At 45.9% G+C, this 17,281-nt stretch overlaps 1 protein-coding gene across 6 annotated transcripts; it reads left to right on the top strand.

Moving 5' to 3' along the window:
* The first annotated feature begins 17 nt into the window (after positions 1 to 17).
* LOC140693896 (Golgi apparatus membrane protein TVP23 homolog B-like) lies at positions 18 to 16,910 on the top strand. Of its 6 annotated transcripts, XR_012069601.1 has the most exons (7): positions 33 to 165; positions 4,565 to 4,709; positions 8,234 to 8,323; positions 9,490 to 9,621; positions 13,929 to 14,057; positions 15,364 to 15,490; positions 16,547 to 16,910. XR_012069601.1 is itself a non-coding variant. In XM_072957467.1 (6 exons), the coding sequence occupies exons 2-6, from the start codon at positions 4,662 to 4,664 to the stop codon at positions 14,011 to 14,013; spliced, it is 432 nt and encodes a 143-aa protein (XP_072813568.1). In that variant the 5' UTR covers positions 18 to 165; positions 4,565 to 4,661; the 3' UTR covers positions 14,014 to 14,057. The 6 variants fall into 6 exon arrangements, 5 of the variants coding, with proteins under 5 accessions (XP_072813568.1, XP_072813567.1, XP_072813566.1 ...); XM_072957467.1 differs by lacking the exons at positions 15,364 to 15,490; positions 16,547 to 16,910 and adding an exon at positions 11,992 to 12,068 and having other exon boundaries at positions 18 to 165; XM_072957464.1 differs by lacking the exon at positions 16,547 to 16,910 and having other exon boundaries at positions 15,364 to 16,493.
* Positions 16,911 to 17,281: the final 371 nt, after the last annotated feature.

Here is a 17,281-nt window from a genome sequence, read left to right as displayed (position 1 = left end):
CAGGCCCGGAAGCGGAAGTGGGGCTGGCGGAAGCTGGTATTCCGGCTCCTTCTGGCCTGTGGAGAGCTGTCCGCGTCTGTTGGGATCCCCGCCCGGCGGCTGCGCCTGTGGCGCTGACGTGGCTCCCGGAAGTGGCGCTGTCGCGAGGCCGCCATGTTGCAGCAGGTGAGGAGCTGTGGGCGCCGGGAGAGGGCGGCGGCGGCGGCGGCTGGGCCCGAGGAGGAGCGGGGTGAGCGGCGGGCGGGACGGCCGGCGCTGGTGTCCGGGGAGTGCGGCCTAGGCTGCGCTGAGGAGGGCCAGCGCGGGTGTGAGGTCCGCGGGGTCGCTCTGTGTGTCCCCACCGCTCGTGAGCCGGCGAGGGGCAGGCAGTCGCCGCCCTGGACGTGGGTTACGGGACCCGCCGGGCCTGGCGTCCAGGTTTATGCCGTCAAAGCAGGTGGTTAAGGGTCGGTCCCTTCCCATGCTCACATCTGTTCCTCAGAGTTAATTACAGCCCTCACGTCTACGACCCCAGACTAGTGAGAAGAAGAATCTCTTCCTATTTAAAAAAGCACTGTTTATCGTGCACTTTAACTTGGGTTATCATAGCTGTTTTTTCTGAGGGATTTCTGTGGCCCAGCCGCTGGCCCGGGCCCTGCGGAAGGGCTGTGTAAACAATGCAGTTTCCTGCCCGGGTTTGGAGTGTTAATGCTTGTCCAGGGATTGAGTGGGGAGATGAAATAAGTTACAGAGATAAAGATATTTCAGATAACAACAGCATAGACGGTGATGTGATAGTAAGTATCTGAGAATGGAACAGCCTAGCGATTTGCGGTCAGGAAGGACCACTCTGAGGAGGTGACGTGAGTGGAGAAAATACAGTGATGGTCTGAACCTGCAGGAGGCTGGAGAAAAACACAGCCATACTGACCGTTCCTTCTTAAGTTTGTGACCACGCACCTCAAGGGAGCCCGGGGGGCCTCCCGGCAGTCATTATGGCGTTTCCGTAGTCCCCTAGGCTACTCTCCAAGTCTTCTCCCTCAGACCGTCAGCATTTCTTATCTTCTCTCAGCTCAGAGCCTTGTGGCTTGTTTCCCAGAGAAAACGGAAGCTGTCGGAGAACTTTCACACCACCTGCCTGTACAGCTTTGCCCACAACCTACCGCAGGCGCTGCCTTTGCCTTACAGGTTGCCCTGTCTGTGCTCCAGCCTTAGGCTGGGCCCTCTGCTTGTGCACTGGTTTCCCTTTTACCTGCTCGGGACAGAAACTTTGGGATCTTCCTCGACTCCTTTCCTCTGAGCCCTCCGTCCACCCGTCAGCAGATCCTGTTGGTTCTGCCTCAGCATGTGTTCGGAATCGGGCTGCTTTTCACCACCTGCCCTGCATCCACCCTCGACCAGACCATTACTTCTTGGCTCCATCATTAGATTCACCCCCTGGCCAGCCTCCCAGCTGTGTGCCTTTGTCTTCCCCTCTTTCCCCTCTTTGCTCTCAGAGTCTTAATGCAGTAGCCAGAATTTTCCTTCTAACATGAGTCAGAATGTGTCAGTCCTATGCTCAGGACACCCTGGTGGTCCCCCCTCCCCTCACTCAGTTTTTCTGATGTTCTTAATAGCAGTACCTGGAACTTACACATCCACAGCCAGACTCCTGATTTCGCCCCACAGTTGTGCTCACCACCTTTCCATCTATTGGATGCAACTCCAGGAGTGCAGAGCTAGTTGTCTTTTTTTCTTGTTTTTGGCTGTACCACTTAAACTAGTGCACATCGCGGGCACTCAGTATTTATTCAATAAATGAGACGAAGCCGGTCTTCCAAAGAGCAGGGTAAGAGAAAAGAGTGTTGCAGACAGAGTGCAGAAGGACCTGATAGGGCACAAGTGGGGCGTGTTTAAGGCACTGAAGAGAAGGCCAGCCTAGGGGCTTAGCTGTTGTATAGGTTTCCTATTGTAGCAAATTACCGTAAACCTAGTGGCTTAATACAAATTTATTATCTAAAAGTTCTGGTGGTCAGAAGCCCAAAATGAGTCTTAAGGGACTAAAATCATGGTGTAGGCTGAGCTGGAAGCTCTCAGGGAGAATCTGTCCTTGAGTTTATCCAGCTCCCAGAGGCTGCCTATCTTCCTTGGCTCACAGACACTCTCTCCTCTTCAAACCTGGCAGCATAACATCTTCAGTTTCTCTCTGACCTCAGCTTTCCTTGTGTCATCGTCTCTAACCCGACTCTCCTGTGTTCCGGACCACGGTGATTGCCTTATTGGTGCCACCTGGATAATCCAGGAGATTTCCCCAGCCCAATATCCTTAATTTAGTCACTTCTACAAAATTCTTCTTGCCAAGTAAATGTTCATATTCACAGGTTCTGGGGATTAGAACCTGGGCTTCTTTGGCAGGGGTGAGGAGGCCCTATTCAGCCTACCACAGTTAACAGAGAGGGAGTGGCCTGAGACAAGGAGTTAGAGCTGGGCAGGGGCCAGATGGTGATTTGTCACCATATGAAGTCTGTTTTCAGTCAAAGTGCTGTGGGTTTTAAGTGGGAGAATGATAATGATCTAATGGGAAAATGTCACCCTGGTTACTGGATGGCAAGGCCTCAGCATGTTCTTCTGTGGCATCATGTGGTGCATCCCAGCCTTGGCTGCACGTGAGCATTATATGGGGAGCTGAGTCAGGGTCATGAAAAAGTTCTCAAACTGATGGTGTGATGGTTGCACAATTCTGTGACTATACCAAAAATCATTGAATTATACACTTTAAATAAGTGAGTTGAATGCACCTGCTCTTTGGGAAAGACTTGAATATCCAGAAAAGCGGAAATAGAGGGAAAAGTGACAGAACAAGCCTCTGAGGAGGTGGGTAAAGAGGGGATTCCAAGCACCAGTAGCTGGCTTAGCCTTGGATAAAAGGACACAGATTTGTGAGCAGGGGTCGGAAAAAGGATGCAGTTAGATGATTTTGTGAAAGAACCCAGAGCCTTTGAATTTATCCCGACAGCCTCAGCTTTCTCTGCCCTGGGAGAGCGCTACTGAGAGTGGTGGGGTGAGTTTGTAGAGCATCAGCCGCTGATGATGGTTCCTACACAAACTGGCAACATCTTGTGAGGGATGGAGGCGGCAGGTGCCTGGACTGCTGTGGAGGGTTTGGCCAGGTGGTTGGGGTCGGGATAGGGGAACTGCCTTGGGCCCTTTCCAGCCTTCCAGGTGGCCATGGCCATGGCCATGTCTTAACTGTTGTCTTCCATTTTGACTAGCGTGCCGCCTTGTGTGTAGTAGGCCTGCAAGGACTGAACTTAATTTTGCTTCATGGCTGTTTACTTCCCTGTTAGGACAGTAACGATGACACTGAAGATGTTGCATTGTTTGATGCGGAAGAGGAGACAACTAACAGACCGAAAAAATCCAAAATCAGATATGAGGCTAAGTTACAAGAGTTGTGTTGTCTCAGGCTGTTCTGCCTGTTGACTGGTGCCAGCAGCGGGTTCCCTTCCAGGCAGAGTGGTTGTGACGCGCTGGCGAATGTTGTGTATTACAGTTTGATCTTAAAGATGACAGTTCACTTTCTCTCTGGGAATAACTGGTATAGAGAATTTTACTCAGTACTGAGTTTTCAAGTTTGCAAATACAGTTATTTGAACACCAGTGTTTTTGATTCTGGCTGTTGTTTACCAAGAACGCACCATTTCTTTACGAGTTTCTGTAGATACATTACCTTCTGATTTATTGTACATATTTCAGAATTGCATCTTTTGTATCAACTAATATGAAAACATCATGCCAAACATACTTCTCTTCCAAACTTTGTTCTCTCTAAAGAAATTCACTTAATGAAATCAAATTCTGCCAGAACCTTGGAAGCATTATGCTAGGTGAGAGATGCCAGTCACAAAAGACCATGTATTATGTGATGTCACTTATGTGAAATGTCCAGGATAGATAAATCTACAGAGACAAAAAGTACATTGGTGGGTGCCCAGGGCTGGAGGTTGGTGGGATTGGGGTACATGGGGAGTGACTGCTCATGGGTTTAGGGTTTCTTTTTAGGGTCATGAAAAAGTTCTAAAACTGATGGTGTGATGGTTGCATAATTCTGCGACTGTACCAAAATCACTGAATTATACACTTTAAATAGTTGAGTTGTATGGCACGTGGATTACATCTCTATGAAGTTGTTAATAAAACAACCTGATGGTTATTTTGTCTTAGTGCCTGAAGTGATTTCTGAGGGCCTGGAAATTCTTCGGGCATGATTTTTAGACAGGTAAAAATAAGTCTATCCTAAGAGTATAATTTCCTTATTTCTCCAAGCTTGGTAAAGATTCTTGTTATGCATTTTGGGAAGATTTATAATCAATGAGGTATTAAAGTCGTGTTTACATAGTGTGTTTTCTGTGACAACAGAAACACAGGGTCTAGTCAAATAATGGGACTTAATGAGAAAAGAGACAGGCGGTTTGCTTCTTCCTCAAGTCATCTTTTATTTTGACAAGACTGCATGGTTCTGTTACAGCTGAAACATTGTCATATACATCTGCAGTACCTGTCGTAAAATGTAATTGCATTTCTTTTGTTATGTTTTGGTTTTCAGACACCCAGTGGCATCATTTTTCCATTTATTCTTTCGAGTCAGTGCAATTATAGTCTATCTTCTCTGTGAATTGTTCAGCAGCAGCTTTATTGCCTGTATGGTGACAATTATCTTGTTGTTGTCATGTGACTTTTGGGCAGTCAAGGTAGGTTTGTTGTTATTTTTAAAATCCTATTTAATATGATGAGATTGAATGACATAAACAATTAAAAAAAGACACTGAGCATTTTGTATTGATGTTAAATTTATCTTTTTGTTACTTAAGGCCTCATCTGTGTCAAAATGCTGGTTAGATCAGATCATATAGAGGTTATTGCACTACTGACTTGTGTGCTTTACATTAGCCTACATCAGCTCTGAAGTTAAACATATAAATAAAATGTGACTGGCAGCTGCAGACCCTGCGTACTGCTTCTAGTCCACATCACTGGTTTTGCTTCAGGGTCACCGTCAGCTGTGCCGGGTCTGGTTTCTGGATGGGACCTCAGGAGAGTTTGTCCACAGGTCCTCAAGTGTCCACCACTGCAGAGGCTCCTGTGTGAGCTCTAGGGCGGTGTTCCTCACCCAGGGCCATGTTGCCCCCCAGGCGGTGCTTGTCAATGCCTGAAGATGTTGGTCACGGCTGGGGTGGGGAGCACACTGCAGGCCTCAGAGGGGCTCAGGCCAGGGATGCCGCCGAACGCCTTCAGGTGCGCAGACGCGACAGCCACCTGCATCCGTTATCTGGCCCACAGTGCTGGTAGTGCTGTGGTTGAGAACCCCTGCTGTAGGGCTGGAAAGGCATGTAAGAAGTGGTTTCAGACTCGAAGGCAGTGGTGGGTAGAGGGAGGAAGGGAGGGATGGATAGGGGTGTGAGTGGGGGGGCATGTGATACAGTGATTATGGCAAAACACTAAGTGCAGACCCTAGGTGGTAGGTATATGGGTATTCACTTGTAAAACTTGGCTTTTCTGTGTGTTTGGAAATTTTCATAGTAAAAAATGGTGGGGGGGGAATCAAAGGCAAAAAAAAAAAGACAACACCTGGTTTTGGAATATCAGAGACATGATTATTGATTCAAAAACCCGGTAAAATGTTACCAGTCTATTCACGGCCACCAAGCCAGCCGTTTTTAGGTCTGTTGATTCTGACAGATATCAGAAGTGGTTGGCTTGGGGGCTAGTTTACATGAGCCACCAAATGCTGAGAATAAAGATTACGAAGACCTGTTTCTTGTAGGCTTTTCTTTCATACAGTCTTTGGCCTGTATTCCTTTGAATTTCTTCTGTTGCTTTATGCTGTAAAGTGTTTGCTGTAGCCCGGTCACAATTTTGAGAAATGTTTCTTTTTGTTGTTCCTTCCTGTAATTTGTGCTTAGCCAAATAGAACATGGCCTTCAGTTGATTCTTCCTGCTAATTTCTAAACTGTTGTAATTAAATCCTTGTAGGTTTAGGGTTTTAAAAAATGTGGCCAGAAAGCATATTTTCTGATAACCCGTAAAGAAATATAAACAAGAAGAGCTTTAAAAAGTCACCCTTTTATCTGTGGCACAATTACTTGTAGAAGTGCAAACAGTTGAGATGAAATTAAGAGGTCAAGAGTGGGGACGGTATTAAATGGACTTGGGAAGGGGTATGTGGGCTTCTGAATCTAGTTAAAACACAGATGTGTCATAAGTAAATCTCAGTGCAGTTGTCAAAAGAGGAGAGATAATTGTTTTAAAAATAAAAGAGAAATTAAAAGATACAAAATTATTTAAAAAAAAAAGAACTTTAATGTTATGACCTATATGGGGCTTTTGTTTTGTTCTCTACTCTGGCAAATAGAGTAAAAAAGGTTAAGTAAAGTTTTAAAAATTTTATTGGTAACTATTAGTAAAATTTAAAACAAGGCTGTGTGTCTTCCACAACACTGGAGAAGGTAGGAGCAACTGAAATGTAGCTCATGCAGCAAGAGACGGGAAAACGGCAAGCGTCAAGGAAGCTGAAATGTCATAGGCCATGTGCAGGGTGAGGGGAGCAGTGGCCCATTAGCTATAACAATAAATGTAATTTGATTAAACTCTCTTTTTAAAGATAAGAGTTCTAACATTGAGTCAGAAGTCAAAAGTCCAGCCAAAAAGATCTAACTAAAACTGTGACATTTAAAAAGCCAAACACTTGGAGAAGATGGAGGAACACTGTTGTGGTGGAAGTCTTAAGAGACGACTGTCCTCAGCACATCGAAGCGACAAAAAATGGTTAAGTTCTGAAGAATCTGAGTGAAATAGCCAAGTCACTTTCATGGCAGTTTTTGAAACCTTGTGTGTAGAGTTGTGATACTTTCTTGTTCAGCTCCTGTGGGGCACTTATAAAAGCTGATTAAATACCACTGTGAAGAAACTGCAAATAAACTGTCTGAAGCAGCTGCGTGTTCTAACCCAGTGCAGCAGAACTGGAAACCAATGAAAAGTGGTTGTCACAACTGCCTGCTAAATATCTTGTCTCAAAGAGGAAACAAAAACTGAATATAGATTATTTACAGCTTAATGATAATGATCATCTACTTTCAAACTTTTGAAGTGTGTCTAAAGCTGAATTCAGAGGAAAAGCAATAGGCCAAAGGCTTTTATTAGAGGTACAGAAATTTTAAAAACAAAAGTAGTAAGCTTGAGAGAAATTAGGAAAATAAGCAATAGTAAAAGCAGAAAGTAAATAATTGGAAAATGGGAGAACGGAGGAGTTTGAAAATAAAGAGCTGTCATTTGAAAATGCCTCTGAGATAGGCCCTGACTGCTCTCAGTCTTGGCCTGCTCTTCTCTTTTACTTAGCCTTCAAATGTTAACGTTTCCACAAAGTCAGGTTTGGTCTTTAAGTTTCCTCCTCTTCTTCTCCTGTATTCCTTTCATTACATTAGGAAAGCTCTCGAAGTAATTTGTTTCGTCAGTGAGAGAGAGCTTGGTGCATTTCCATTGCTGAATGAAGGCCAGTGCCTGTAACCACATACCATAGACTGGGTGGCCCACACACAGTAGGAGTTTATTTTCCGAGTGCTGGAGGCTGGAAATCCAGGATCAGAGTGCCCGAATGCTCGGCTTCTGGTGAGGGACCTCCTCCGGGTCCAGACTGCTGATCTCCCCTTCCTTCCTCACCCCGCTGAGAGCAGAGAGGCGGAAAGTCTAGTGAGGGCACTAGTCCCATCAGCAGAGGCTCCACCCTCATGAGCTCATCTAGTCCCGGTCACCTCCCAGAGGGCCACCTCCTGACACCATCACCTGGTGAGGGGGTGGGGGCAGAGTTTTGACATGTGAATTTGGGGGACACAAACACTGAGTTTGTAGCAACTGTTTTTAGAGATACATAGTTATAAAATATATGTCGCTATGGTGAGGACATAGAGGAAAAAGTAGGTCCCAGAAGAACAAGGGGTTTGGGAACACATTAGGGAACCGGAGAAAGGATGAGTTCATGAGGGAACAGAGGGCGATGTTCATGGATCTGCTTACCCATCACCTCCACCCCTGCCGGGTCTGCCATTGCATTTGATTTAATCTTTTGTCCAGGCCTGTTGTGTAGTGGTTGTTAACTGAGTATTATGGAGGTAAAGCTGATGATTTCTTTATTTGTGAAATGTTACACTAAGATAGGATATTATGGTAGCTCTTTAAATAACGTTTTTAAAATGTGTGTGTATATGTTAATCTTTACCAGAATGTCACAGGTAGACTAATGGTTGGCCTGCGCTGGTGGAATCACATTGATGAAGATGGAAAAAGCCATTGGGTGTTTGAGTCCAGGAAGGTAAACTGCCTCTGTTTTTCTCTTTGAGTGTCATTTAATAAATTATGTATAGATTTCATTAGAATATTTAAGGGTGAGTTACTGAAATACTTCAGATGTAATCTACACACGAAGAGCTGTGCCAAGTCACTGGGCAGGGCAGCACTAAACCAGAGGGCCTTCTGAAACTTTCTGTCTCGTTCAGACTGGAAACAAGCCATGTGCAGGAAAGAACCCTCTGAGAGGCTTTTGGCTCACAGTTTGTGCTAAGCTGCCCCCAGGGGCTGCTGAGAAAGGCGCTCTTTCCATGAGCCGCCTCAGCCTGGTGTTGCCTTCCCTGGTGTAACTGCTTTCGGGAGCTCGTCTGCCCTTGCCCCCGTGGTCCTCCTCCATTTGTGGGCAGGAGAAGGAGAAGGTTTGCAACTGGAGAGAAGATCTGAGCTGAGCAGAGCAGTCTGTTCTTCAGGCGGTTCCCTCAGAAGTCCCAGGGGACCGCAGTCTGTTTTGGGCTAGCCTGCTTATCAGCAGTGGAGATCAGTTGGGAGGCAGAGGACAGAATTCTTGGAGACGGCACCAGCTAAATTGCTTGCCTTCTGCTTGGAAGGGCCTTGACAAGGACTTCTCTGAAAGCAGTGTTGTGCTCAGTGAGTCAGTAGTCCTGATAAAATCTACCTTGGAAACGATTCACGGCCCTTTTAAATTCCTGGGTATTGCTGAAACATTGTGGTCGTGTCCAGAATCCCTCGATTCCATTTCCTCTTCTGGACCCTGACTTGACCTTTTAGTCTCCAGGATGACTGTAGCCTTGATTTCCTGGATCCTTACCAAAGAAGGTATCCTTCCGAGCTTCCTTGTGAATGAACAGTAGAAGTGCGAGGAGGAATGACTAGAAGCCTGTCCGAGCTGACCCTGATTGTCTTGGGTGATGAGAAACTGTCCATTTTGCCCTGAAAATGGAACGTTCTTGAGTTAGAGCGAAGTATATTAAGACCAGTTCCAAAGGTTACAGTCGTGGTAGGTCTGCTGTTTTGTTTGAGGTGGGTTGGGGGCAGGGGTTCTGACTTAGGACTTGGGTTGTCTGTTACTTTGTTTGAATCTGAGGGTAAGGTGTTTTTCATTAAAAATGTTAAACTCTTTGCTGATGAATATCACAAGACATTGGTTATTAAATTCATGTTCTTTTGTAGGCCTCCTCTCAAGAGAGTAAAACTGTTTCAGAGGCTGAGTCAAGAATCTTCTGGTTGGGACTCATTGCCTGTCCAGTGCTGTGGGTGGTATTTGCCTTCAGTGCCCTCTTCTCCTTCAGAGTGAAGTGGCTGGTGAGTGTCAGTGTGGAGTGGTCAGTAATTCTCACAGGTGGCTGATGGCGTGGTTGGTAGTCAGCATCTGCCCATCTGTGTTGACATCAGGGACCCATCTTGAATAGGCAGCTTCATTGTGTATCTCCCAAGTTCGGTTTCCCATCTCTGCTTTTCTCCAAGTGCCCGGAGCAGTGTTCTGTGCAAGACTCCATTTCACCAGCTCTCCTGGTGCCTAGCGGAGTTTTGATTTAGCCCGTCTTGTTCAGTGATTCCTACATTCATCACCTGATCTTGTCAGATGGGGATGTTGCGTGTCCTCCAGACGTTTGGCTTAGCTTGGAACTAACAGTGGTCTTTTCTGAGGATAGCGGTTGGTAACCTGTTCGGTTGTCCATTACAGCAGCTGTTTTATGAGCGCTCGCAACCTCTCTGGTTCAGGAGCCTGCAAAGGGCTTGTCTGGAAGGTTCTGACTTGGGATCTCTCGTAGTTGTGGTCAGACAGCGATGGCATGATGGGGCTGGTGAGGCATCTAGTCTTTGAGGTCTCATGGCCTCCCACGTGGTCTTCCCACATGGCTTGCTGGGACCTTCTCATGGCCCGGTGGCCTCACGGCAGTGAGACTGCTTACTTGGAAGGCCCCGGCTCCCGCTGGGAGTGTTTCAGCTCAGAAGCTGAATTACCTTTTACACTTGCGCTAGTTTTCTAGGACTGCCACAGCTGAGTGTCAGGCTGGTGGCTTCAGCAGCAGAAGCTAATTTCCCCCCAACTCTGGAGGCCTCTCTCTGCAGCTTGTAGATGGCTTCACACGGTCCTCCTGCTACCTGTCTGTCCTGACCTCCTCTGCCTGTAAGGACACCGGTCACACTGGATTAGGGTCCACCCCAGCCATCTCATTTTACCTTAATTACCTCTTTAAAGACCCTGACTCCAAATACAGTCACATTCTGGGGTACTGGGGGATATATAGAGAGATACACGTATAAATAAATAAATTAGGGGAGGACAGAGTCAGCCTGTAACAGACATCTAGCCTCAGAAGTCACATCACTTTTCTGTTTCGCACATTCAAGGGAATGGAAAATATGCTCCCCAGCCTGAGTGGGTAGGAAGCTTCCAGAAGAGCGTGTGGAGCAGGAGATACAGCTGTTGCCATCTTTGGAAAGTATAATGTGTCACTTGACCCGACTATGTGTCTTGTTCTTTTAATAGCTGAGTTTATCTGACTTAATGCTTATAGATACCAGGTATATTTTGGCCTTAATTGTGTTTTTTCCTTATTTGTAATATTGTCTGTTTTGCTGTATAGCTTCTCTCTTCATTTGTGAGTGTGCCTATGTATGTAGTTTCCCTTTTGAGATTGGAAGCTTTATTGTCTATTTTTAGTTTTTCTAGCAGTTACCTTTCTCACGTGCCCTCGGTCACGAGTGGGACACGTGTTTAGTGTCTGTTGATCTGCTGCAAAGGATGTAGAGTTCCCACCCCTGTGCCTCCCCCGCCTTGTCCTCCCTGCTTCCAGCCCTGGGTTCTTGGTGGTGGTGGTCTTATTTTAGTTATTTTAAGTAATACGTTTAATCCTTTTTATTGACTCAGAGACTCTGTTTAGGAGGGGAAACGTTTCCTTTTGAAGTGGTATTTGTTGCTGGTTGTTCAGTCTTTGGTCTGTTTTTAACCATACTGGCTCAGTGGTCTTGTTGCAGCTTCTCCTTTTACCTCTTGGTTGGCTGGATTTCATCAGTGGGGATTTTTTTTTCCCAAAAAAACTGTGGGTGTTATTTCTTTTGGTTCTGTCATGTTCAAGAATCTGAGCCATTGACTTTATTCTTGAATTCACTTTTTTCTTTCTTTCTGAATAAGTTTTTTATATTTGGGTAAGTTTTTTATTCTTTCTTCATTCTTGAAAAAATTCTTTATTCTTGAATAAAGAACTATTCTTGGCTCAGTTAATATTCTTGGGTCACAGCTGCTTCCTCTCAGCATTCAGAAGACGTTGCTTCATCATTTTTTTATATTGAATATTGCAGAGAAATCTGAGGCCAGGCTTATGAACCCCCATGTAACTGAGTGAGGCATTTTTCTCCTTGGACAAAGAATTTCTGATGTCATTCTAGAAATTATAAAATAGCATATGTAACCAGGTTGTCCTCATGTTTGTCTTTCCATAGTGCTTTTTCCGGACACTGTGCCCACTAATGACAGGCATAGATTCTGCTCTGAATTGGGAAAATTATCTTCTGTTAAGTCTTTACATTTATTTGCATTCTGTTTTTTTTGTTGTCTTTAATTCTGAGGTACCAGTTACCTCTGTGTTGGGTCCTTTTTATCTGTTCTCACCCACTATCTTAATTGCTTTTATCTCTCATCTCTTTCTGTTCTGTTTATTCCCTCAGCAAATCTTTTTAGGAGTCTGCCCCTTGCCAGAGCTGTCCTGGCTGCTGTGGACAGGACTAGGGGCTCGAGAAACAAGGTAACAGCTCTGAGAGCCCCGAGTCATGGTGGAGCAGGGTGTGGGCAGGCAGACAGGGAGGGAGCGGCTGGGAGGAAGGTGACACGGTGACAGAGTGGAGTGGGCAGTGGGGCGGGGTGCTGCTTTAGGCTGGGGGTCAGCAGGGGCTTTTCTGCGCTTCCTTAGCTCTGCCAGCACCATTTTTAGCTCCTGGTGCCTTGTCTCACCTTCACTGTCTCTGAATTCTTACCTTTAGTTCTCCCGCAGGGAGAAGTCTTCCCGGGGTGCTCTGACTTAGGAGGACTGGGTTTCTTCCACAGCAGCCTTCGCCTGCCTTTGGCGGGCTGTGTCCCTTTCTGCTTTGGTTGTGGGTTTGTGTAGCTGCTTTTCCCTCGTCTCTCCATCTCGCGTGGGCTCGCAGGGGCAGCTCCGCCCAGACCGTTCTTGTGCTGCTTTCATGGGGGTGAACTCCCCTCGACGGCCTTCCCTGTCGTCTGAGACCCCTGGGCTCGGCATGCGTGGCAGGTGGGTGGCCTGGGGTGCAGGTGTGGGGAGGGACGTGGCCACCTTGGCCGGCCCGGCGTGGAGGTTTGCCTTCTCGCGCGCGGACTGGAGGTCTTGTGTCCCGGTCACTCTGTTCTGGTTGCCACGCCTCCTGCTTCAGACCATCCAGGAGGCCCTGGAGCCTTCGCCTCCGGCTGGGGGTCGGCCCGGGCTTTCTCTTGTGCTGTTTCCACTTCCTAAAGCGGAGCAGGGACGGGCGTGTGAAAGGTGGGTTTAACGCTCTGGGCTGGGAAGGGGGTGCCTCCAGCTTCCCTGCCTCTGTTCTCTGAGGAGGCGGGCTTGACGGCTGTCGGTCCTCCTGCCTGTCGGAGCAGCTGTTTGCTCTAGAACAGGCCTGGGCAGACTGGCCTCAGGCCAGGTCTGGCCCAACACCCGAGTTTTTGTGAATTTGTACTGGAACCCAGCCTTGTCTGTTTGTTTACGCACTGCCGGTGGCCGCTTTGGGACCAGAAGGACAGAGTGGAGTATTTACAACAGAGACCACATGGCCTGCAAAGCCTAAAATGTTTACCATCTGGCCCTTTCCAGAAAGACTTTGTCAACCCTTGTTCCAGAATACTTAACCATGGGGTCTCCTCGTGTTGTTCTCATTAGCTTTTCTTTCATAGTATTTAAATAGTAGCCTTGAGTTTCTTATTCTCAATCCTTAGTGGTCTTCGTGGGGCCACCTATAGGATCATGGCCACGGGGAGGAAACAGCTCTGCCCAAGTGCATCTCCCCCTGCTGCTCCCTCCCCCTCCACCCCTTCCACTCCCCTCTGTCCCCACCCCCTCCCTCCAGTCACGGAAGGCAAGCACCTGTTGGTTGCTGCCTTGAGGCACTGGTTGGCTTTCTCAGAAGCCAGTCGTCACACACACACGTTAGCAGAGTGCAGAATTCACTTTTGCCTGCTCTCAGTGTGTTGAACTTGATCTGTCTTGACCATTCTTTTGGAGTTCTTTTTTTTTTCCCCCATTCTTTTGGATTTCTTAAGGGAATAATTAACATTTGAGCCCCTTCTGAGTCTCATTTACTTTTTTTATATCTTTACTCACAGATCCATGGACAATATTAGAATGAGAATGGCCCCCCCACTGCACCCCTGGGGCTGCTGGGGGCTGGCACGTAGCATCCGTGTTAGCAGACACTTGTTGGGTGGTGCTGAGCATGTATTGGGTGGGTCTGTTCTGGGAGGGAGGGGGTCTCAACAGCCACAAACCCCACTTCACAAGGCTGCCTTCCCATTCTCTTTCCCACCTCAGCCTGCCGTGTCTCCCTTGTGGCGGAGGGGACAGTCAGTCTGTTGGGCCGTAACTGCTGGTTGTTCCCTTCTCCAGGCAGTGGTCATCATGGGTGTGGTGCTGCAAGGTGCCAACCTGTATGGCTACATCAGATGCAAAGTGGGCAGCAGAAAGAATTTAACCAGCATGGCTACATCGTACCTTGGAAAGCAGTTTTTAAGACAAGTAAGTGTTTTCTGGACGTGAGGGTTATTTTGTTGTGGTCAGTGACTAATGCAGTGATGATTTCTAACTCTTATATAGAGTTTAATTTTTGTGAATTACTTAAAAAAGGTTTTTAAAGGGTTGTATTTATTTAAGTATGAGATGATGATACCAGTTATTTTAATTTCTCTTTGGTGGCTTTTAGGATATTCCAGAAATGTATTGTCAGTGTCCTGAAATTATTTTAAAACCAGAGAGATAAATGTTCATTTTGATAACTTATCTTTTTAAAATTATGTTAAGTTCAGTTGCTTTCCATTACTTCTGGTGGCTCTAAATGAACAGGTTTGAAGAATGGATATTGTATAGTTTCCAGGTTTATAGTAAGAACAAATTAGAAACATAGTAAGATTGTGTATCATTAAAGGTTGTTTTGAAGTACTCAGGTTTTTTTTTTTTTGAGAACATACAGATTTTACTATAGTTTCTCAATATGAAGATTTAAGTCAGAGTTTTCAGTGGGATAAGTAGTGCTCATAGGTAGTTACTGGTATAAGTGACACCTCATGTTTGTGTTCATGTAGTAGGTTGGGCAGGGGAAGTTCTAGGGGACAGTGATGGGTTCTCAACCTTGGACATGCATCAGAGTCACCTGGAGGGCTAAACCACAGATTGCGGGGCCCCACCTCCAGAGTTTCTTATTTGGTTAATCTGGAGCCGGGTCCCATAATTTGGTGTTTCACAGGTTCCCAGGTGACACTGGTGCTGCTGCTCCAAGGATTATATTTGTAATTAAAGCCCTGAGAAGTGAGGGAACTTCTCAGGCAAATACAGCTGCCAAGTGTACAAGGCTCAGGCTCAGGCCAGCTCTCCTCTATTGAAATTCATTGTCTTCTCCGCTGTGCTGCATGGTTTCTCTTGTATGAGAAAGTAGGGAAGATGAGTGTTCTTGTGGGGACTGGCCACCTTATGGTAGTTGTCAAGTGTGTGCTTAATAGGTTTTCCCTTAGGATTTCCAGTGTCTCTGAAGCAGGCAGGGACATTGCATACAGATGAAACTGAACCTGGAGTCTGACATAACCTGGCCAGGGTCAGTAGCCTTACTGTGGCCCCTGGTGGTGCTCTGCTCAAGTGAGACTGACTTGCTTGACGTCTGGGTGGGCCCATGGCTTTACTTCTCCAGCATGACCATAGGTTTTAACATCAAGATGCCAGGTCATGTAGCAGCTGGCTCTGTGTGCAAATACGGAATGTTTTCCTGGTGCTTTGGATCTGTTGTGTTAAATAGAATAGCTTTCAGCATTAAGGAGGTGTTTGTCTTTTGCAGACCACTGGAGATGATCAGCCCTCCTGAAGAGAGCGACAGCTGGTGTGTTCTTTACACTGGGGACAGCCGACGAGGGTTTTGACTCTGAACCTTTAGACTCAGTATCTCTTGCAAAGAGAAGTGTTGGGTTTGTTTTTCCATTTTAAAATTTACTTAAAAAGAAAAGTAGTTTTCACGTTAAGTTTTTATTTTCTTTCTAGCATTTGGGGCTAAAATGCATGGTGTGGGTAGAAACATCATCAAAATTTGGGTCAGGGTGCACAGTGTGTGTGCATGCAGTTGTGTGCACGCCGTCGTGTGCAGATGGGATGGAGACCTTTGCATTTTGACCCACAGAACATAGAAGGATGTTGTGAGTCTATCTCACAGCTCTTAATGTGTTTACATAGTATTTATGTAGATTATTTTCAGAAGAAAGTTGTGCTTCCATGGTAAGAGGATTTTGGCTTATGTGTAAGTTAGAAATAATTGTTAATTTTACACTTAATATCTACTTCATGATGGAACTTCTTCTCCTAGGCGTTCACAGACACCTAAAAACCAAACATGGGCTAGATTTTGTTTATTTATAACAAGTCATACTTAAGGCCCAGTTAATGTAAATAGAGTTTTCGTAGCTTATGTTTAAGGGGTACCTCGGGGTTGCTGCTATTCTATTTATTTTTAGGGGGGACAGCCAGACTGCTCTGGAGCTTCCCAGGAGCTCTTCACTGGTCCTTGGCCTGATGAAATCCGGCTTTTGCCACTAAAAGAGTGTTATTCTTATGTCATAGTGAGAAAAACCATTTAAATACCTGGCATTATAAATGCCTAAAAGACATTTTATTTTATGGATCTATTTTTTTCTTGCTAAAATGGGGATATTGTAAATCATGCATTTGTATTAATGGTATTTCTTAAAACAAAGCAATATATGTAACAATCTGTAAATTATAGGCATCTGTAAATTCTGTTGTAGGTACTGTAAACTTTTAATCAACAGATTATTTTGTGACTGTATTTATACAGTGTTAAAAAAATTTTGAAGATGTTTTGTTTAATTGAATAAGTGTCTAGTGGAGTGATAGCTTTGAAGGTGCATAACTTTATATTTGTTTAAAACTACTGTTTATAAAGCATTCTGGCACCCATCCTCTCTTTTGATCCTCACAACCAACCCATTGTGTGCGATGTCCTTTTACAGGTGATGAAACGGGACTTCAGGTTATTGAGCGACCTGCCCAAGGAAACACAGATCACAGTAGGACCCATCAGGTTGCATGACTGATTCTGGAGGAAATACTCTCTCTAAATGTCCTTTCCTTTCTAAAGAACTGTGAATTTGCTAAGTCATTGATTTGTTAAGTGCTTGACTCCCATTTTATTTATACTCATCTGGTGGGGAAGGTTGGTGCTGCATAAGCACATGTTTGCACTTCACCTGAAAGGGTTAACATCAGTCTTCAGGGCTGAGAGTCCGGTGGGAGACACACTGGTCCCGTTCTTGAGTTGTCTGTTGTTACATGAGGCTGCAGTCCTAAACCAAACATGAATTGAATTCTTCAGTATGCGTGTGGCAGGGCCTACTGTCTGTCCACTGATGCTCATTTTCCCTTCTACTCATTTCCCTATCCTGGCCAGGACATGGCAGCAGAGTTGGTTTTCCCAGAATTCCTTGCTAGGGTTAGGGCTAGGGCTAGGGCGAGGCCTAGGGTTAGGGTTAGGGTTCGGTTAGGGTTAGGGTAGGGTCAGGGTCAAGGGTAGGGTTAGGGTTAGGATTAGGGTTAGGGTAGGGTTAGGGATTAGGGTCAGGGTTAGGGATTAGGGTCAGGGTCAGGGGTCAGGGTCAGGGATTAGGGTCAGAGTCAGGGATTAGGGTCAGGGTTAGGCTTAGGGTTAGGGTAGGGTTAGGGATTAGGGTCAGGGTCAGGGATTAGGG

Source organism: Vicugna pacos, unplaced genomic scaffold, assembly GCF_048564905.1.
Source record: "Vicugna pacos unplaced genomic scaffold, VicPac4 scaffold_20, whole genome shotgun sequence".
NCBI lineage: Eukaryota > Metazoa > Chordata > Mammalia > Artiodactyla > Camelidae > Vicugna > Vicugna pacos.
The sequence above is the reverse complement of the archived record's forward strand: the minus strand, read 5'-3'. Positions and strand labels throughout refer to the sequence as shown.